Source organism: Vanessa tameamea, chromosome 6 (assembly GCF_037043105.1).
Source record: "Vanessa tameamea isolate UH-Manoa-2023 chromosome 6, ilVanTame1 primary haplotype, whole genome shotgun sequence".
Classification (NCBI taxonomy): domain Eukaryota; kingdom Metazoa; phylum Arthropoda; class Insecta; order Lepidoptera; family Nymphalidae; genus Vanessa; species Vanessa tameamea.
Window position 1 is genome coordinate 9659264 of NC_087314.1, and position 24381 is coordinate 9683644.

At 32.7% G+C, this 24381-nt stretch overlaps 1 protein-coding gene across 2 annotated transcripts in view; it reads left to right on the plus strand.

Moving 5' to 3' along the window:
• LOC113393495 (bifunctional heparan sulfate N-deacetylase/N-sulfotransferase) overlaps positions 1–24381 on the plus strand; it is a 117741-nt gene that overhangs the window by 39705 nt on the left and 53655 nt on the right. The window contains exons 1-3 of one of the 2 annotated variants that reach the window (XM_026630395.2): positions 8500–8763; positions 17633–18209; positions 22098–22289. In XM_026630395.2, the coding sequence (XP_026486180.1) occupies positions 18001–18209; positions 22098–22289 (401 nt within the window). In that variant the 5' untranslated portion in view covers positions 8500–8763; positions 17633–18000. Of the gene's footprint in view, positions 1–8499; positions 8764–17632; positions 18210–22097; positions 22290–24381 lie in introns of those variants that run through there. The other variant, XM_026630397.2, reaches the window with a different exon arrangement.

Below are 24381 nucleotides of genomic sequence, written 5' to 3' on the forward strand. Positions count from 1 at the left end.
GATTCTCGAGGCAGTTTCAACTCATTTAATTCAAAATGTTACAAAAGAAGATAGCGGACATCTGTAGGAACATTTAACTCTTTTCTATTCATGTCGCCTCGAGCTAAGTGATAAAATCTGACAAAATATCCCCCATTTTCCCATTTTAATACATCTGCCAGCAAGTCTTAAAGTACAGCGGCCCTGCCTCGAGCCAGTCGTCAGCTGTTCACTCTCTCGGTTCTGCGATCCATGCGCATTTATGAAAAAACTTTTGTCTACATCCTTCGCATTGTCTTGTCGACTGTCGAATTTATTCTGCCTTTTAACTTCGTCCTACTATTCCTTGAATAGTCGCAGAATGTCTCATAGTGATGCCATTAAATCTTCGACTAACATTCGATTTGATAATCGTTTTTCAACCGCCTTAGAGACAGTTACGACCTTAAATACGACTTCGTTCGCATTTTAAGGGTTGGTCATCAGGTGTTAGGTTAGGTTAGGTTAAAAAATCGAGTTTACTTGATACCAAACTTCATCAAATTCGGTTTAGTGGATTTGGCCGAGAAAGAGCAGCAGACTGACAGACAGACATAGTTACTTTTAGTATAGGTAATTCGAGTAATCACATTAGGGTCAGTGACGAGCAATTAGAACAGGTGACCAAAACACGATCTGGTTTAATTACTATATAAAATTAATGCAAGAAAATCGTTTCGCATTCATATTTAAATTTTTCATTAAATCCTAATTGTTTATTACGCGTTTTCCACACACGCGACGTCAATACGGAGCTGTTTCAAAAGTTAAAATTCAATTTTCTTGCTGTCACGTCGTGTGTAACGTAAAGTAATTAACAATGTGATGTTTCTTGGACAGGCTTAACGAACAGTCAGCTTTATATTATTAATATAGATAACGTTTCGATAAAAGCGGTAATTTTATACTGTGAACACACAATATTTACGATATATTTAAATCAAAAGAAAGATCGTTAGGAGTTTTATGTAAGTTTTATATGTATTTTTTGTAGGTTTGTTAGGAAGGTGGTCAATTCCTACCGTTCATATTACAATTAACATGAAACATAAACTCATACGAAATAAAAATTGCACTTAATTAGTTGCTTTGGTGAGTTACTAGTAAACAATGAAACGACAATTCAATTCGAGTAAACACGTTTACGGATAAAATAATGTAGAATTTTGACCTTAATTTGGTTGATGTCAAATTGATCGAGCAATGAGTGGACTGATAGAAACGCCTTATAATTACCATTCGCGAATTAAAGATCGAAGATTAAATTTCCATGTTCAACCGACATCCTGCAAGTTTCGATTGTAATACATACATGAAATTATACAATTTTCTTTAAAAAAAAAATCATATCACTGTAATATTTATCTAGTTTTTCCGAGTATTTCACTAAAAGATGCCACAACTATAATTGTAATTTAAAAAAAAATCGGTATACTAAGCTTGTGGTATACTTTGATTAACGCTTAGAATTATTATTTTGATTAATGATCTTATACTCAAACACTATAATCGCTGGCTCAGTTAACTAAGGCAACGTTAAACCGGTCAAGAGTAGAGCTCGCTCATGTTTTTTTAAAAGAGAAAAATTATTTTTATTATGTATATGTTTCTTCTGCGTTAATCAAGTGAAAGCTACGGAACGTATCGAAATGAGTCGTATGTCTGTAGATGACTAAAGGCTATCTGTCGAAGAACCGATAGCCGTTTGGGGAAGAAGGTTCTAGAATGTAGACCGCGAATCGGCAAGTGTAGTGTAGGACGCCCTGTGGCACGGTGGAGCGATGTTGTACGGAAGGTGGTTGGTAGCAAGTGGATGAGAAGGACCGAAGATCGGGCTTAGTGGCGCGCCTTGAGGGAGGCCTATGTCCAGCAGTGGACTAATACAGGCTGATTATGATTATGATGATGATGACTTTATTTAATGCGCAGCGAAGCGGGCGCGTTACACCTAGTTTAAGAATTTATAAAAAGCCGTTATGTTATTCGTAAATGATCGTGATCGTCTTAATATTTGTCACCTATTGTGTTTTACATAAAAAATGTTTCATATTTAGATAATGAGTTAAGCTTTTCTATACATTTGATTTAATTTATAACCTCGCTTGCTAACAGCTGGGTATTAAAAAGATTCATATTAACGGATACTATAGTGTTAGAAATACTTATTTATGTAGTTACATTTATATTATAATAATATTTAATAAACTCATATTTTGTTATTGTATCTGATTTCATAAAAGTATAATCGATTTAAGAACGTCATTCGTATGGCTTAACAATATAATACAAGATGTTTTCCCGCGCAAAAGGATTATTAAAAAATAAAAAAGGGGAGTCGCGCATGGAATGAAATAGCTGATTTTTGTGAATTGGATATTTAACTTCAGAACTATAATATTTATAAAATAAAACAAATAATAAATAAATATTCTGTGTACTGGTGTATTTATTAATAGTATATTTTCCGTCAATCCTTAATCGTGATTCAAGATCAATGTTCGATCTGATAATCAATTAATCGTTAGAAGGCGCTTTATTTAATAAATTTTTAAATTTACAAACACTCAGTAGCTCAACAATGTGCATATAGACCGCCTAGCGATGTGTAGGTCACTCGTAAGATTCTTACCTTATGACTACTTTAGCTAGTACCAACGGCCCCATAAGTGTTGCGCTTAATCGGAGGCGTAATGCCCTAAAAACATGCATTAATATTCTTTAAAAAAAGTGTCCGAACCCAAGACTATATAATGACCTGGGATACATTTTAACTCATAATTTTAATAATAAGTGAATTTCATAGTTTCAATTAATCCTTTTGGTATGAATATAAAGTTTTGCAGTTGATACACATGCCGTTCACATTATTGCACGCTCTATGGACCGCAGATTGAAAACAAAGCTTTTTAAACTGTTTATGGTTGAATTCAGTTTTAGGTCACTGTTATATTTTTTTTTATAAATTTTATTTTGTGAAGCGTAGAACTAATTTGTGTGCATTAAAACTTTATAGAGAAATGGAAACAAAAAAACATTGATATTAAAAAAAAAACCTTTTTGAAACAATTTAAATTCGGTTGAGTTGAATCGACTTAAAATTCAGTTAAAAGATTTTACCCACACATGTTTATTTTAAAATATCCAGGTATACTAATACGGCTATAAAACAAAATAAATTTTATTATAATAATTTTAATTTCAGAACACTTGATATTACAGGTGACCTATGGTTCCCGTTATCTCAGTTGGGATATGTCACGTGGATGCGACGGGCACTAAAACTTTTAAGAACTGATATACTGTCGAAGGTTTTGTGGCAATAGTCCGTGTCATGCTTGTTCCGTAACTGTCACGTTCATAACGGTCAACGGTCATGGTATGAAACAGTGTAGCAGGGAGATTCCCTTAAAAAAAAAAAAAAACATATGTAATGGTTGTTAATTCATATTCGTATCTTGTAATCTATATATTCGTATTCAGAGAACAGTTATAATATAAATTCTTTTATATGGTGTGAATTGACTAGAATCGAAATAACGCAATTGTTTCCGTAAGCATACTGAGCGACCCGTCCACTAGATCAGAATAATTTACGTCTTTCGACAAAATATAAATTGAAACAAATAAATCTACGACCAATTCGAATATCCGTCCGAGCGGAAATTAGAAGAGCGAATTCTCGGACAACATCAATCGTAAGTTGAAAACTGCACCATAATGTACTGCTTACAGATGATCCTGAACAACAATAATTTCAAAATTGACTCAAGCTAAAAGCTACGTTCAGAAATTTTAATGCAAACAAGCTGCAAGGGAATATTACAACAGTTATAAAAGTTAATAAGTAACTGTTCCCCTGTTTTTGCTTCTTCGCAACCGAATGCCTTGTTTTATTTTTATGAAAAAAGTTTGTATCGTTGTACTCTACTAGTATAAAATTAAATTAAATACAAATATGTGACGTCATGTAAACATTTCACAAAACACATCTTGTATTATTATTACATCATTCGTTAGTGTGGCTAAGAAGAATCGAAATCTGGGAATTAATGTCGTATGGAATATTTAAGGCAAATGCAGAATTTGTATGTAATGTGTCTTTTATTCATACATTACCCGTACCTTTTTTCGAAAATGTTGCCGTTTTTTTACACTTTGAAAATAATCGCAATTAAATTTATATCATTTGATATATTCTGCCAACTGTATACTAATAGGAAGTGCTTAAATTTCAAGTCGAACTCTTGGTGAATTCCGACCAAAGCCGATAACAATAATAAATAATTATATACAATTTGTACCACCCCGTTTCGGGTGGACACCTACACTTATCAGATAGTCCGTCGTCAAATATCATCAATATTAGTTATATACACACGGAGTGTTCCGGTGTGTAGGATGAATTTCAAAGAGTTACGTATGTATATATCCAAGATAAATAACATCACGGATCCCGTAACTGGTGATACATTGACAGTGGCATAATAAATGATTTATAATAGACTAACGATTAGTCCCAATGTCTTTTGGCGCAAGTAACCACTTACCTGGTTTTTTTTCTATGTTTCTTTTAAATTATTACAAAAAAACGTCAAAAAAATACATTAGTAGAATAAAATTATAAATACATTTCCATTTTATATGCGTGTCTGTTTTTAATTAAAAAAAAATTAAAATGCAAATATCTAATTGGTGATCGTTACCTGACCGCTTTCGAATGTTTCAGTTTCAGTTAAATAAAGTTTTTCATCTCGAAAGTTTGTGATTTATATTCGCACGAGTCTTCAGCTGGTGGCGTAACATGCGGTTCTATTTAATATCACCCTTGAGATAGCCTTGAAATGTGTAACGATTTGTGAGCGTTAAATTTTATTTATCAGTTTTATAGAACACATGACCTACATCGTATTCATAATCAACGAAAATAATTTTATTAATATATAACTTTGTGTTTGAGACGATATAGACATTTGTTTTGTTAACCGACTGCAAATACTAGTAGGTTGCTTGTTTTTGGCGTTTGTTTGTATATATGCGTGTTTGGTTATTATGTTTATTTTGTTTGGGTTTTTTAAGGAAGATTCTATTATAAAAAGAAAGACCATTGATGTCATTTTGATGTATAATCTGATTAAATTATATATAGTAATTGTTTTTGTTTGAAATTATAATGTTTTAAATTAGAGTAATAACCTAATGAGGTCTATGAATATGTATATTTTAGTTGCAGCAAATCGTATGAGCCGCTTACCGTTACGCTTACGTTCTCGGTCGGCTTACGACCGCCGGACACTTGCCTTATCTATTTACACAGAAATGTTCGCAATCCGGCTACCGGGAGCATGCTCAATGTTGTTTTTGTTTCAAGGGACTTAATCTTCAACGTGGGCGATGAAGGAATTCTTAGCTAGATAATACTGCTATCGGAATAAGTTTGCCGAAGCCTATATTAATTATTTATTGACCTATATTTACAAATCAATAGTTCATAAATGTACTTGCATAACTTTCGTTATGAAAATTTTGTTTCTTAGCGATGCAGATATATTTCGACCGTCATCCAATTATATAAGTTTAATAAATATTTTTAGATTCGTATTTTATTATTGGCTATCAATACGTCGTACAAAAGTGACAAAACATGAAATGAAAAGTCAGTGTTCCACTAGGTCATATCATAATCATATAATTAAACTCTATTTATTTTTTATATTGAATCCACAATAATCAAATAAGGTACCATCGTTGTGTATGTATGCCGTTCTTAACGAAACAATGCATGTGGTGTGAAAAATAGCTTATTCAATACTTGATTTATGTTAAGGCTTGTCGGGAGTGATTTGAATAGAGCCCCTCTAGCTCTCCCGAACCTGAAAGCTTTTCATAAATGAAGTAGCTTCACCTCTGCGAAAAGTGACTAAAAGGCTGTTGTTATTTAAGAAACTAGACACGAAGTGCCGAAGATGAAGCGTACTGATGTATGACAATATGTTCTTAAGACTTGATGGAAGTTGTTGAAAGCTCGTGCTTGTATAAGCTTTTAAAACGATTTCAGCATTATTTTTATATTTAATGTAGTTATACAAAACAAATCGCAAACTCAGAGAATAAAGCGAAACGTCCACGGCTTCAATGTATTTTTACTGAAATCCGTGAATCTAGAATTATCTACGATCTTAATTTATTTATGTTGCATGTTCAGTACCTGTGTGGTCAATTGGATCAATCGTCATTTTTAAACAATAAAAAAGCAACGTACACAATTTTATAAAAACCACGAAAATCTTTCTAAGATATGTAGATAGACGAGTATACTTTTTTTCATATTACATAATATTTTTTTAGATCGAAGTAAATTTCTGCTATATAAGTAACTATGTCCAAACTGCTGAACCGAGCCTTGGGCCATAACTAGTAATCTATATATTAGACGTGAGATTTGTGTATAGTTAAGTTTCATAGGGAGAAGGAATGCAGACAGCTAAAATATACATACTACCTTTGACCACTCACGTTATTTCAAACTAAATTACGTAATCAATAATATATTTTAGCGATTTTTTGTTTTTTGTGATGACAAGGTGACATGTAGGACATAATCCAGCTGAGTTTCAGTTCTTCTATCTTTCGAAACTAACATACTGTATCTTATAATTTTATAATTAATTAATTACGGTCGAATTTCAACCAAACCTTGGCACTTTTAAATAATTATTTTATAAACTATAATTAAACTTAATCTATCTTAAATAATAATTAGTCTAAAACAATTATTAATTGTTATCTATAAATTGTATGAAACGATGACGCCTTCTCCGCCTGATGTCTGTTTGTTCGTTGGGTTCTTTTGAACTAAGCACCGGAATTCGATGTTTTTATTATTCTGGATTCCCAGCTTGTCCACGATGCGATCTCTATTATGGGCCGCAATCATAAAGTGTTAGTCCAGAATCTCATTGGTAGTCCTTGTTTGTGCCCTCTTCATCAGTTTCCTCGCCGCGTCGTCACTGTTATCGGTGTAATATACGAAGTTCTTCGCGATACGTGGTATTGCAATATGGTTGCATAATGGGTTATGTTTTTATTTTAAACATATTACGAATATATATTTGAAAACTAACGGTAACTTGAATTGTATCACTTTTCCCTTGCTAATCCGAGGCACGGCATATATTTTCGTTTGAAATATGAGCAACATTTTTTAAAATTACTTATCGTGACCTTAACCTCTCTATACACTGTTACTCAATGTTTTTGGATATAAAAACTCTTACTACTTGGGATATAAATATATACTTTGCCGGATGCGTTTTCGCAAAACCGTAAATGGACAGGGGACCGTAATGCCCTAAAATGTTGAATTTGCAATTACTACACGTCCGTATTTATCCCAGGCTCCTCTATATAAAGTTAACCTTGAGGCTTAACGGTGGGTAACAATATTTAAAATAAGAACTCTTTGTTTTAAAATATCAAATGTTTTATCAGCAAATAAATCACAACAATTTACTTTCAGTTTGTTTACTTCAATGCGATAGAAATGGATAGTAATGAATGTTGCGTGCTCGATGCTTGTACCTGGTTGAGCGATTGCGTGATTTCACCCTCATTCTCATACGCGATTCACTGTTCATACGATAGACAAAAAATGAGAATTTTCACGAAATGCTTACACTTGCTATTTCATTGTTATAAATTAATAGTTCAATTGCCTATGTTTTAAAGATATTTTTGTCGATTAGCGAGTGTCTAACATTGCATTTTTTTTTTTATTTAAATTGAAATGTACCTTATGCATTGAATTTATATTACTTCATGTCTAGCGACGATTCGAATATTGATGCGAAATGTTTTATAAATCTATGAGCCTACAGATAGCAATCTTGACCTCACATGTAAAACATTTTTTTTTTCAATTATTAATTACTACATACATAAATAATAATGTATACAATAAATTAACTTTTAGTTTAAAATTTACATTATTTTCTAAGTATTATATATACAATATTAATGTTATAAAAAAAAAAAATAATATTTGTAACTCGAGTATTATTTTCGCAAAATTTCTTATTAAATACGTAAATAATTCGTCAATACTATTATAATAAGAAGAATTATGTGAAACTTCTCAATATCTCTCAAGAAGACCCTTAACGTCGTTTATCCTGAGCTTATTGGATGGTTTAAAAAATGGGACGATACATACGATTTATCAAGAAAATGTGAGTGTTCCTGAACATTAATAAAATGGAACGAATCCCCAGCAAGACAAAGGAGTCAGCATCAATATTTATTGGCGTGCTTAGCATTAATCGAGATCGTGCGCTGTATCGAAACGCCGAGCGTTGTTCGTGAATGAATGGACTGTCGCGGTCGGAACGCGCCTAATTTTTCCGTGGGAAATAATTTTTCGCCATACGTAGAGTTCCGTAGCGCCTGAAAGCTTATGCCTACGAACTTAGCTTCTGTATCGTCTTGCCGCCGATCCGATGCGAGGCGTCGCTGTTTTCAGTATGCCCCGAGACGCCCGGAAGGTTTGACGTGTCGCGCTCCGCGAACTCATCCGGCACATGCGTACGAAATGTGTGACAATAAGTGTTGCTTCCTCTTTAATATTTAATTTTTTTAAATAATATCATAAGAGATAATTTAATTGATATAGCGTAATACAATTTTTGTGACTAAATCGCTCCAACTTCGTGAATAAATGCTGACTGTTACGGTACGCTCCACATATATAGGGTAAGATGATTTGTTTTCGCATTTATTATTACCATTCAATTTTTGCAGCATTAAATACTTAAATCGGTCGTGAAGTTCCTTTTCTATGAGTAACATTTGCGAGTATTATAAGTGTGGACTATCCGAACATAAATACAAAAACTTTTCATCTGCTACACGTGGTATATAATATTAACATTTATTACACGTTTTACTTGAGTATTTCATATTTGTGATTTCTTAGGGACATTAAAATACACTAAATTATTTTTACTGTTGCTTCCAAACGTCGCAACGAATAATGTTTAATATCAAATATGATAATAATTTTGTATTCATTATATCACGAAAAATAGTGTGAAGTTAAGTAAATATTTCATATCAGTTTCCAAAGGGAGTTATATAGATATTATTAAAATTAAAAGATATATTGCTTTAGTTAATGATCACACAAACTATTTTTAATTGTATTTCGCTATCACTTATCTATCTATCTATCTATAACAGCAAAAATGTGTTTCGAGTCTTTATTGTTCTCACATAAAAACAGTTTTAGGATATCTCATCTCATCCATTTTTATTCCCAAAGGGAATTTTAAAGCGAGTATCCAATTTTTCTACGCCTACTTTCAACATTACTAGTTCTACGCGGCAAAAAGATCCGAGCAGTTTTCTGCCTACGAAGAACATAAATCTTCGTAGGGGCGAGACAAAATAAATTCTCGAGCCATAGAATAGCTTCTTCTAAGTCTATCTATAAACATAAAAAGGTAACTGTCTGTGAAGAAAGATTGAAAAAGTTGAAAACGTGTTACGAAATCAGCATTGTTACGTGTTTTAAAATTTTTATGTCAAAAGTTAATATAGTTAAAAATGTTTCGTTATTCCAATCAATGGCCTAGATGCTTTTTTGATAACAATTTAGATCAAAAGCCAAAGGTTAAAGGTTAGCTATCCACGAGATAAAGTGCGTTTGGTTGTAAAATAATTAATTTTAATAATTATTAACTCAACGTACACAATAAATTGTCATTGTATAGAGATTAAAAGAACAGTAGAAAAAAATATTTACAATGTATTCTTAACCAAAATGAATAGGAATAGTAAGTAGCTCAAACGTTTGTGTATTGCGTTTATAATAACGCATCATTGTATATGTTAGAACTATTAACAATAATTCAATATGTGTGTACATAATATGTTAAGTTTACGTCAATGCCGTTAAACTCTCAGCACATGTAAACGATTAATTTTAGAGTATCCATAAGATGAATTAAAAAAAATTAGGAAGTTACGGAACACAACGCTTTATATAGAAGAGTTCAAGAAACATAAAAAATAATAATAGACTTGCAAATTATAAGGAAATTGCATTTTGAAATCCGGTAAAGCATCGCTGAGTTTTCACGTGCTAAAGTGTTTATAGGATCCTGTGATCGGTAATGAAGAAAAACATTGTGAGGAAACTTCCATGTCAGCCGAACAACAGCCTGATGGAGTTAGATCTAAACCACCCGGTTATAGGAGGTGAAGCCAGCCAGGCTAGTATTTAATTATAACATCATAATAACGGATACCTATATAACAAATGGCTTTAAACGTAATAAAATACCGTTGACACACGCTGTATGTTTCTCCTATACGCTTGTATATCAACACGAACTATATATAATAAAATTGACATGGACCGATTCCTTTAACATTTATTATTTTTGTATTAATATAAACATTTTAGAGAATTTAAAAATAACCCAATTTCGTATCGAATACCCGTTACGTTTATTTTGTTATCAGAAGACTCTCTTGAAGTACAAGGAATACTTTTAACGCTTTTTCTTGACATAACACTCGAAAATGGCGGCTCATACATATAATAGAACGCTTTTACTCCATGCCGTTTGCTTTTCGCTCAGTGTATGATGAATGCGCAACACTCTACGAGGTTAAGATGTCTAATGGTTTCTCCCTGAACAGAGTGCACCGATGTTACTCTTGAAGAAGACCCGTGTACTGGGTTAGGTTAGGTAAACGATTAAACTATATGATGCGATATTACTGGTATTTTTTTACGATTGTACATATAATAACGATTATAATATTTCTTATGTAAAATTTATATAAATATAGGCATGATACAAAATGTTCCGAATGACTAACGCACAGATTAAACTATTGCGGTTTATAATTTGAAAGAGAACTTCTTTTCATAACGCTAACCAACAAATGTTTTTACGAAAGTTGTGATATTAATGTTGGCTGCATTCATTTATCAGTCATTAATTTTTCTAAAGCCCTGTCGTATTTCTCTATTAAAACTACAAAAAACAGTGGAAGTGTTAATTATCAGGTGACATTAAAAATATACTTCATAAACTGAATATTTTATAAACGTTGTCATCGCTAACCAGGAATTATGTGATGTGTTTTATATAATATATGGTTTAAAATTGAAATCACTAAGCTTGAATGATTGTGTACTACCCGATCTATTCAACAGAAATCGACAAAAAATCCGTAAGGAAGTCAAGCGACGTGCTCTTGGCATTTAAGATGAGAAATGGGCAGCATTGCGGTTGCGACAGCGGCACTAAGATTGTGGCCGCATTATGCTTATGCACTGAAATACTGAATATTCATTGTAGCAACGCGCACTATAAGCTGGAGCTCTTTAATCAACTCTCCTTTTGCCGGCGTACAATCTCCGCCGCTAATGGCAAGTACGACAGCTGCAATACTGTTTCAAAACAATTATTGCAAACTAGTTTTATTCGCGACATCGTTGAGATTATTCAAATGTTGTTTGCCCTTACTACAAATTCAATATAGTTAGCAGTAAATGAATTTGAAATAGAGATTTATTTTAACGAAATTTTTTCATCGATAAATTGTTGTAGATAGACGGAAACAATGCTGACGGTATTGAAAGCCAATGAACGCTTCGTATCTAAGAGTCAAATTACTCGAAAAATTGCTTTAGGGAACTTTGTGGTAGGTTTATTGAAAAAAGGTCGACTTGATTGATATTGAACTTTACACGTTGAAAATTTAACAGTTTCGGTTTTTCCATTTCGAGCAAAAAAAGATTGACTCCATTTGTTCCTGTCCGCTGCGCAATAAACTCGCCGGGGATGTTTTTAACTAAGGATTTATCTTTTGGGGAGTTAGTAATCGTCGTAATTCCGTTTAACGACATTAGTATCTTGAATGTTTTAAGTGATGAATTATTGGTGACGATAATTGATGAGTTTTTTTTAGCCTATATTAAACATGTACTATTTTTTGTACATAAATTAATGTTTATATTTTATTTTATTATTCTTAGAATAAGAAATTCGTATTTAGTTATTAGTGATGCAAAAATCTTGAAAGGAATTGTATAAGCTATTTTTCAGTCTTTCCCACGTTAAAAAAACTAAAACATGACTTTAAAAAAGCTCAAAACAAATACTAAATTAATTTGATTTTTTATTTTATTTTCATTGCTCACGTATATTAAGTACATGGATATAACATTCTTAAAATTAATATGACCTCATAAAGCTATCACACAGACTCAAAGACAGAGATAATGACAACTCTCTTGTTGTAATTTGATAAGTCGGTAACATATGTACATATCAAATCAAAATCAAATATAAACATTATTTAATCAAGTAGGCTAATAAAAACACTTTTGAATCGTCATGTTACTGTATTGAATTAAATGTGAGGCCGGTTTTAAAAGTAGATTCTATACGTACATAGACTGACAACAATCATCACTTCTTTCTTTGCTTCCTGAGAATTTGATTTTCTTTTAAAAACGTAACGTAACGTAACGTTTTAAAATAAATAAGTAAAATTTTCGAAGCAAAATATTTTTGACGTTTACGAGCTTTAATTTCTATATATTTGGATAAGCGTTCCTTTCGCGCATTGTGGTTTGGATAAAACGTCGCACGCACAACTGGAACCGTCACGAGAGAGCTCACCGTGATAGATGATATTCAAGAACAATTAATCTTGGACCAAAATATGCGGGCGATTTGCAAGGTTGGTCGAATCTAATGCTCGGTTGGATTATATCATGACCACTCGAGACTTCGTCATTAACAAGAATAAGTAACTCGATACGTAATTAAATTTGAAGCGTTGATGAAATTCGGTTTCGTGATGAGAATGGCAACGACTTCTATGTTGAAAATCCTTATTATTTGCCCAAAGATTATACGTATGTAGACCATAAAAACAAATGCAGTATTTTGTTTAGCAAACAAAATATGTTTATATGAATGTGCTTCAATAATTGATTGATACTGATATTGAAACTGATACTTTAATGTAATGCAAAAGCGAAGTCGTTCTAGGTAGCAATAACTTGACAGTATAAGCTCATATATCATACCGAGGGGTTTCATAAAGGAGACGGCGACGGCGGTCGGACACTAAGGGCGTTATGCAACGCCGTTGTCCTTGGATAACGTCTTGCATAAATTTACAGTAATCGTGTAAATTCAACGCTGCTAACATAATTTAAGGTAACCGAGCATTTTGCTTATATAAATACAAAGAAATTCTTGCTTTGAAACAGAAATTCTCTCGGTAAGTCAGTGCTTCCAAAAAATATTTCCCTACAAAGACGACCTTAGAAAGAATATTTGATGCAAACGGTGACATTTTCAAATCGTGCATGACCGATGTTTTTTAATATAAAACGCATTTATTTATATTTTACTACATTTGTTGAATTGTGAAAGTGTATTAAAGTTTAATTATGTAAATAAAATGTTATTAGGGTTAAAGTCAATAGTGACAAATGGAATCGTTAATTATTTGACGCGAAACCTTAGCAACGAGTTTAACGGCGCAAATGTTCCACTAATTGGAGATACCTGTTTGATGCAAGTTCTATGAATCGGACTATTGTTACCCGTAGAAGTTTAATTTGAAATCCCTGCGTCGATTCACTTTGATTGATTCAATTTGTGACCTATTCCTATTGAAGGTTTCCTTTGTGTTCATCCTATTCGATTTAAAAATAATATAAGGATTACATAATTAAATTATAATTCACGGAAAGTGTTCAACAATGATCACTTATCTGGTTTGAGCAATCTATACTAATATTATAAAGAGGTTAAATTTGTTTCTTTTTATGCATGAAACTATGAGGCCATTTAAAAAAAAATCACTCGTAAGATACATTATTCCTGAGTTGTATTGGGTATAATCTTTATTTGTATCATATTAGTTTCCTTATTAATAAACTGCACCCGTACAAACCCATTTATTCTCAGATAATATTCATTTAATGATTTAATTTTCCGTTAATATGCAGTTTTCGAATAGTTACTTTTTATTTTGAATCTCGCAAAAACGTATGTTTAGATATTAGAAAAAACGAGATAAATGATTCTGGAAATAAATTATGAACTAAGTTGCTCCGTTTCCAACCTGAGCTTGGATCCTCGGCACGTTCTGCGAATACAAGAAAAATACGCAATATGTCTTCCTCGTTTTAATTATTTATTAATGCTAACGTGTACTTCTGTATTCAAAGGTGGAAATGTAACGTTATTTGTATGGGTAAACAATATGTATGTCCTTAGTCTGTCCCGCGAGTTGACAGATGGCACTAAGAAACAATTAATCTCTCTCGACCAAAACCCTGGCGGATTGTGGCCTCAATGAAGACCTTTGTTTTATTAATTTCTTCTTCCGTACTTCAAAGTCTGCATTCGCTTGAAAAATGACAACTCTATCTATTGTTTCGTAATTATTTTTCGTGACTAGAATTAAAAAGAGTTTTAAACTTAGTACCTACTGTCATATTGATCATTAATGCACTTGAAATGGAATCTGAAGAGATGAGATATACTAATAAAATATATATAGCATACCTGCTTGAGCTGAATTACGTTCGAAACATCCTACTCGTGGAACGTGATCTCTGTACCAAAGTCCGTGTAATACCACGACAAAATGTAAAAGGTGAAGAAGTTATTTAATAACACTCGACGGATAGACCTGTGTTATCAAATAAGTCCTATTCTGATTCATAATAGTGTAATATTTTACGAGATGTGCGATCCCCACATTATGGAAGTTCCGTGTTAACGGTTGCCGTATTATGCGGATTTCCGAACCTTTCGACGAAGACGAGGTGTGGCGAACGAGCAAAGTTATAATAAGTTGGGACGGCTCGCATGCGAGAGTATTGTCTTTTGATATATAATTACGTTCTAGTTATATATGATGTATTTAGGATCCCACAGTTTCGGTTATAATAAAATTGCTTATGTAGATTAAGATATTCCTTGTACATAATTCATATTTATAAAATAATGATTTGTTAAACATTTATTATTAATTAATTTCTATAATTTCAAGTAACAACTACTTGTAATTATAGTCATTTGTTATTTTCTATTTGATATCAACCGATGCCTTTGACAGCCACAACGTACCTATCTTTTGTGCTATAGAATTTTCATCTACTTCCTCGACGGTCTTTTTTCGAATTCTTATCGCTACGCCAGCTTTATAACCGACACCAGCAGAAGGCTCGTCTTTTTTCAGTTTAATTAAGAACTTTAATTGCTCTCGTGCTAACTCTATGCAGTTAATCTAAGAAAATGAATTTATGATTTGTTATCTACTTTATATAGCTATAAATGATATTTTATATCCAATTTGTCTATTCTTAAATATTTATATATTCAAACCAACGACGATTCAATATTTAAATAGTTTTTATCTGAATTTGAAGTAAGTTATTTGAATTAACCTTTTGTGAGCACGCTCCGAATACAAGCGGGTCATCTACTAGTTAATATTCAAAAGGTCATATGATGATGGATTCCGAACACGTTTTACTTCAACCACCGACTCGAAACGAGCTCTTAAAACTACTCTTTTATTAACCGAATCAAATACGGGATACTGTCCATTCATAGAAAGTAAAAGTTTTGAATTTTATGTTTCACTTATTCTGATATGACATTAACATACACATTGTAAGTAAACATTTTGTAATTACACAGTATATTTCTCTACAGTCTTTGTATCTGTATGTTAACTAAGTCCAAATTTGACATAATATCACTTATTTAAAAAAAAATGCAAGTACTATATTATATCATGATTATATAAATCTTAAGTATGGAATGTATAGTATTCATTTGCGGATTCCCTAGTATTTGTTGATTAAAATTGCATATGTAAGGCCTGACATAAATTGTAATCAATTATGTTAATGTGTCGTAGAGATACGAAATCCGAGAGATATAAAACAAATTACGCTGCAATCGAATCAATCATGAATAATTTAACATTTTAATAGATATTATGCAGAATTCTGAGGCCCACACGTTCAATTTCACGGTTGAACAACTTTGTTTCAGTGCAAAGACGTGTTTCAATGTAAGCCTTCGCTCAAGTGATGCGAAGGTCGGATTTATTGGAACTGACGACCGCCTCGAGTTCTCGATGCGTCGAGTCTGTTGATCCCAAAAAGATTAGTTTTAATATACATTTTTCATAAATCATGCGTTTTTGAATAATCAATTGTTAGTAAGAAATATCATCATTGTTATTAATAATACCATCTTGATCAAATTTGAATTCGTCGGTCCAGAGGATTTTTTTCAAAAAAGATGCATCCTCTAAATTCTCATTAAGCAAGAATCTACAGAAAGCAACTCTTCTTTCAGCATCCTCTTTGTAAATAACGTGTACAGGATTAAAATGATAATACAAAATATCTTAATTGTAACTTAGCTACTGAACTTTTTATGTATCTAAATTTTATTTTAAATTTGTATTAAGTAAGTAAGTTAAGTAAATAAGTAAGTTTTTTTACATTGGTTATTATTTTAAATCATATTTGTAGGAATTTTAAAGAGCGACCTTTAGTACGAATTCGGTCATGTTCGAATACGAATTTCCACCAGCGTCCTTTCTGATCATTTTATTTCGGTTGCTTTGAAATAAATTCCTAGTTTTTATACATTTTTGGAAAGCTAAGTAAACGATTATGTTTTTAAAATAATCTGCAGAACAAGTTTCATAATCTTTTTTTTTTTGTTTTTCAGGCATATTTGATGGAAAAAAATAAAAAATATATTGAAATAATATCGTTTTCCGTCTCGCATTTTAAATTTAGACCGATAATTATTGTTTAAATATTGAAAAATATCCAGTGTTTGATCGTTTTTATAAATCAGAAGAAAAAAGTAGATTTTAATTGATACTTTTTTTTAAATAAATTTTTGAAGTTGCATTTTTGACTTATTTTGAAAAAATCTAAAAAACGCGATAACTCAAAAATGGTTTACTTTTGCATTATGCATATGGGGGTTAAAATAATCGCAAATAGTCACCCATATCACCTCCTAACGGGAATACGTCGAATTACCAATAACCCTGTATATATACCCAAAATGATTTTTAGCTATTATAATACATCCCTACAACTCTAACAAATTTAAAAAACGGAATTATCTGACTATATATTTTTTAACTTGATTTCCTGAATTAATCGAGCAAAAATGGTTTTACACATGGTTACATCGCCTATAAACTTCCCACAGTCACTTACTTCCTCAATGCCTAAATACCTAATTCTTATAGTTTCATAATAGATACATACAATTCTGTAGCTGGTTGTAATACAATTTAATAAAAAAAATAAAAAAATGCGGTGCCAATCATGAGATTTAACATCTCAGGTCAATTGTGCCTGTCATTACACTTTCTCACTCACCATTTAAAATGGAACAAAGCAAAACAATTCATAGTAATATACTTTACTACAATTGATAGAATAACTTGTGAGCGGGTGGTATCCACACGAGCCTGTACTAAAATGAATTAAAATATTTGATTAATAATTAAAATTTATTTGTTACAGATAAATCCGATGAGATCGGCAAGGAAGGCCGTCAGGGTTTGCATACGGATGCCGTGAGCTCTGTCAACGAGAGCGCACGCCGTAGCCGTGATGAGCACAACCCGCCAAAATGCGTCGGCGGCCATTTTAAATAGGCAACTGACCCGTTTGTCGTCACGAGATGGCCGGCGTCCGTACATACAGCCTTCCAGCGCAGCAACGCATTTGCACCCCTCTGCGTCACTATGAAATGTGGAAACACGGCAAGTGGCGACAAAAATCACCACCAAGGACAAACGCGGCCATTAGAGTACCCAGATAGAGATTGTACAGTGAACATTCGTAGAGGCCTAAGTGTTACTGTGTTGTGTAAATATAGTGGTGTGTAAATGCTAGATATGGCAGGCGAAAGTCGGGGAGCGCGTACGCCGCTACTCGAATGCGGCGACTATGCGCATACGCATAAGACGGCGACGCCACGCTGCTGTATATGGTTGGCTAGCCACGTCAATGTGAGGAAATGTGTGGCCGGCATTATGCTGCTCTCCGTCCTGACCATATTCTTCTATACGTATTATGTCACAATGCCGCTTACAAGGTAACTTGAAATATATATGGGTACTTACTTTTTATATCATCGCAATCTCATCTTATTCGACCTTAATATTTTCGCTAGCATTAAATATACAAAATTGTTTTCAATATTTTTTGTAAAATTAAAAAAAAATATTTTGATTAGTAAAAAATATTTTATACAAAACACAATATTTCTAACAAAAATAAATCCTGGATTACATACAAATCACACCCTATGGGCACCGCTGTAGTTCATGTGAATCAGCACGTTCAAACATCGGCTATACATTAATTATTCTGTGCAGTGCTTTGTTACGATCTAATTCCGCTGAACATCGAACATTACGTCGATGTAAATCACAGAGCCTGTGATTTAAAAGTCAAACTCAATTTTTTTTTTTATTTTCTTTGTAGTATTTGTCGTTTATAATTTACATCAAACATTCGTTATTAAATTTAAAATTAAAATGTCGTAAAACATACTCGAACATAATTAATTACTTTGGCTGAAATATGACGTATATCGGCACAAAATCCAATTTACTTGCTAACTATCGGCAGCAAACACATCACTGTTGGGAAAATTAATATTATGAAATTATCGTGCCCGGTCACCTCACGCTGTATTGGGATTAGCGAGCTATTGTTTCTATTGTGTTACAATATGACATTAGTTTAAACCGCATTTACAGGGATTTAATGCATTCGATATTTCGATGTACTCGGTCAGCGTACATTTCAGTATGCATTAGGGCCGTCATAACTAATCTTGCTTATTTCACTCACATTTGGCGCTTCATTAGATAGTGCGGGCCAACCGCGATAATTGAAAATCGGTCCTTAATTTAATACACGTACGTACTAAATAAATACTTTTTTTGTATGGTTGAATGGTATGTCGGCAAATCCATCACTTATCATTTAGAATTTATTTGGTTAAACAATAACGTGTGGATTATCTTTGATGATATCTTTGTTTAATTTATTCCAATATATCGTCCCAAAATTTCGGTAGTTTAATCAACTAAACTATAAGGAACTAACTCAACACTCGATGTCGTCCTAACTAACGAAGGGAAGCTAAACTTGCATGAAGTTAAATTAAATCGGCTTTTTGATTTAGGGTTTCGTTTATTAACACATTATTATCTTAGTAATTATACCACGACTGGAATGTTTTAAATTAAGAAATAACGTGCACAGTGGTCATTTGCCTCCCCAATGGGGGCGACTGGATATTATTTTCGATGAAAATTCAAAAACGTCACTTTAGTTATGTCGTGTATAAAGTTACTGAATAGTGTCGTTTTGACAGTTGTGGACTTTCCTTCGTTGTACTGTTGAACTGCGTGACAGCCGGCAAAGCTTTTCAATTCCATTACTATGTATTTAAATATGTTATTTGCTTTCAATTATGAAACATGGGTCAGCGGCTATTGTTCATTTGTTATAGAATAATACTATAGAACCTCTTATGTCATATGTTGTAATTTTTTGGTACACTGTTGAATAAAATTAAAATATGATTGTCGTTTGTTTCAAATATCGAAAAAGATTTATTGCGCATAAAATTAGCCGTTAACGCAGGAAATTGCTTTGCAAAAGAATTAAAACCGTTTAACTTTGTGCCGAGCGTCCTTGTCGCCCTTTGTTTGGCAGCTTTTCACTTCTAAATTAGAGCGAGGAGGCGAATATTTCAGAGTAATTTATTACGTGATTTTATGTAATTAGGGTGGATGTCGTGTACCTAGGACGATAATATTTTATTTTATCGGCTTAAATTTACACCGCTACGATGAGCGGCATGGGCGGCAAGTTTTCCCCAACTCCCGTGAATTATAGCGAAACTTCTGTTCTGCCTAATTAATGGAAGCAGCTTCGCTTGCGTTTACAAATCTGATGATTTTAAGGGCCATTGTTTTAATATCGTTCATTGATATTATACTTAGCCGGACTTATTATGATTTACCTTATTTGAACAGAACATTCAATAAGTGTCCGTTTTTTGTTTTCAAAAGAGGCTATATATTTAAATGAAAAACTATTCAAATTCTATCAAGTTCAAGTAAAAAAAAAAGAAAATTATGATACCTCAAAATACGTAATAACTGTTCACTACATAATATATAAATAAAAATCAAATCAAACGTATTTATTCAAGTAAACTTTACAATAAAACATTTTTGAATCGTCAATCTTTCAACTTCCAAATTTTTGAGAAGCTTCAGCGAAAAGAAAGAAAGTAACTCGCATAATTCCTCTTTAAATAAACCAGATTTACAATGTGATTAGTGTCAACAATTATTGTTCTTGATAATTAATCTTTATTCAAAAAGTATTATTTTCATGTGTAATAAAGTTTATTGATTAACTGTGTCTTTGCAATGCGTATTGTATTTAGTTTTTTTAGTTACAGCTTACATAATTATATATATTTTAAATTTGATTTCAGTCCATATTTAAACTATTATTAAAATAAATAAATATATAGGTACAAATATAAGAAAAGGTGACTATTATGTTGAAAACTGAATTTGTATTACTGTAACATTTGCGGTTGATGGAATAGCAACAGAAGCTTAAAAAATAATGCGTGTCCGTAACAGAATAGCTAAATTTATGCGAAAATAACACAGCTAGGTGCAGAATACAAGATATGTTTATTTATATCGTTTGCTGTAATAATTTGTTTAGGGACAAATGAACCTAGAGGCCAATCGTTAAGTTTGTTTTTTGAGTTAATGTGTTCCATACATAACATCATCGATAACTTTCGTCTAGCATTCTGGTTTCTGGCGTTGTTATAAAGATGTATACGTGTAAAAAAGACCAATATACCGAATTGGTATAAGCTAAATAACTGAGTGCTTTGATTGCAGTAGCCCCTATCAGATAGCAAATAAGCACAGCCTTTGCGTCAGCTATTCTTTTCAGTTCCTCGTTAAAGTTTTACTCCGGTCGGATGGGGCGGGGCTTTCATTAAAGCGAAGAGGCAAGAGGCAACTCGGCCTCGGCACGGATCCGTGCCTACGTATAAATATTTCCAACAATTTCTACCATTTATTTATTCTCACGCTTTTGAGATATACCCTAATGGCTCTTTGATGTGGCGACTTAAAATGCAGCCTTAACTTTGGTAGCTTTTGATTGATTTTAATAAAAGTCAGGTAACGAAGTCTTCACTTTATGACGAAGTTTTAATTAACTGAATAAATTAATATATATTTTAATGATCAGGTCTAAATTAATATATATTTTAAAAATGTACTCTAAAAATCGTACAGCTATAATTTACGCAACGTCTTTATTTATCTAAAACCTAATATTTCTCTTATATTGACGCCAGACGGTCTCCTTCATTTCTTGACTGTAATAAATTTCATCGTGGAGTTTAGTTCGGACGAGGACCTAATGTTTGTTCGAATTAACGACCAACGTTTGCCTTTCAGTATTAATGTGACTTGCCAAACATTTGGTTAAAGTTCCATCAGCACTCTCCAGCTGATAGAATGAAAAACAATACGAGAGGTGTTTTTGTAACGGTTATAAAAATATTTTGGCATTAATTTATTTTCATTAAATATTATAATATAATATATATATTTATTTATAGCATTAAAAATAAGTTTTAACTGTTTTAAATTAGGCACCGCCAATTATACTATAAAACTATTGATGTATACTAAAAACATTGCTTTTTTAAATATTTCTCTAGATATCGAGTGTTTTATTCAGTTATGATAAACAAAACTTTTTTAAATCAAGCTTGTTATTATTATTCAAATACTCTTTTGTTCTTTTGAAATCGTCCATAATTACCTGGTGGTATCAGATTCAACCGACAAGTAACTAAGTAGAATCTCTTTTTATACCTTATTCTTACACATCGTAACATATTTTTCACTTACAGCCTCGTTTGGCGCGATCGAGTACCGCGTCCGCTATCGCAGTGCTCGCTGCTTGCGTCGCAGCAGCAGACCGCACGGGACCACCGATCGGACGCGCGACTACGCATCGATGCTAAAGTGCTTGTCATAGCCGAGTCGTTATACTCGCGACTGGGACGCGACATCGCCGAGCTGCTTGTCGCCAACCGAATACGGTAAGTCACGAGAAATTACTTATAGTGAATTTGCCGCAAATACTGTAAATCAACGTAATAGCCTCGTTGGTCAGTTAGTCTTTCTGTTTGGTGCCGATTATGAGGTCCCAGGCTTGAATTTTGTTTCTGGTCATTGAACAGTTATTTGGTTTTTCCGCCAAGTACTTCACTGCAATAGCTCGGAATCATTATTAATTGTATTGGTGCCTCAGAAAGCATGTAAAGATGGGATCGGATCGGATTATAAGAACAACAAACAGAGAGCGCACCTGTGCTTGTGCATAAGTGTGTGCACTAAATGGCAGTGTCCGAAATAAATAAGGAGGACATCACCATCAATTTCATACAAGTAGAACGTTTTAGTTACTAGTAAGAGCTAAGTAACAACACTCTCTTGGTTACATCAACACAGGGAGAGTCCTATGACGTCTGTTCTGGTGGAATCAAAAAGCATCTATAAACTAATATCGTTTAAGATTTTAAATAGCTATTGATTGTTTTTTATATTCCATAGCAAAGATGGTTCAATTAGCGATTAAATCTTTGTTGGTAATAAAAGTTAATTGGAAGAAAGGTTTGATCAGTGGAAAATACTCAATACTTCCATATAGTTTATTTTTGAGACTTAACCATTTCTATCGTTACATTCAGCCGTTTCTTCTTAAACCTTTTTTTGTCTCTCGCTTAGTTGTGATAACTCTTTAAAACTAAACCCTGTAGTTGGGATCGTGATCGTCTATATACCCAACTATAACATAAGGATTCATATAATATTAATATCTGTAAAACAAATTAAATAAACCAATTAGTAACGGATATAACAATATCTCAATAAAGTTTGAGACCGATGTAAATGACTAGAGTATCAACTAGATATATGTTTTATTATAAATCGTACGAAAAATTTAGTTAAAATTTGCACTAACGATAGGTTATACATTTAGGCTACCTAACGCCGAACCTACCTTAGTCCTTCACACGCGGTAAGCTGCGGACGAAAGTCAGTATAATTAAATACTTCTCATTATATTGACATTATTTTAATAATTGCCCGGATAAATTAAAATTATAACATACCTTTGACTTTCATATACATTAAAGACTATTGTAACACTCACAATAGATTCCATAACAATAAGAGTAGAAAGATCCATAATTTTGCCATCGACCTGGTCTACTTTTCTCTGGATTACTTACAACATCGCTATTGTAATTTTTTCCAATATGCAGTCGCACTTTTGCCATAAGTTTTATTTTTATTAAGATCCTAGAGCCCGCTTTCAGTAGTAGCTACTTATACATTTTATTGTCGGTACTACTGCAAAGTGTGTGGATAATAATTAAAAAAACCTAATGATCGCAATATTTTTTCAAAAATATAATTAACGACCTCCATGGTCGATTAGTGTATACACCGGTTTTCATGGTTACGCCACTCCGAGGTCCCGGGTTCGATTCCCGGCCGAGTCGATGTAGAAAGAGTTCATTAGTTTTCTATGTTGTCTTGGGTCTGGGTGTTTGTGGTACCGTCGTTACTTCTGATTTTCCATAACACAAGTGCTTTAGCTACTTACATTGGGATCAGAGTGATGTATGTGATGTTGTCCAATTACAGATATTTTTTATATATATATAAGTGAAAAAGGTATCTTAATACTAACCTAGCGATTTTAAGATTGAAAGTGTAGGCCTCTCCATAACGCTTTGTGCTTCCAATGTTCTTCTGTTGTATTCAATCGAAATCATCAATTTGAATCACAAATAAATCTTCAAATCGTGTAGATTTAATTCTGCCAATAAATCGTCAATCAATAAATTCGAGGATTGCAATGATTTTTCTTAAATATAATTGCAGATACAGCGTACTAAGGAAAATAAAGTACCTTTATCGGAAAATAGTGATTTTGAGATTGAAAGTGTAAGTCTGACTAAAAACAGCTTGTCATTTTGACTGATGCCTGTTTTTCAATACAATTTGCTTTATTAAATACTAGTGGGTCGCCCGCGAAACTTCGCGTTTATTCATAAGATATATTCAGAATTTCGAGACCGATGACAGATTTTGTTTTGATTTCATTTAATCGTAAACTGC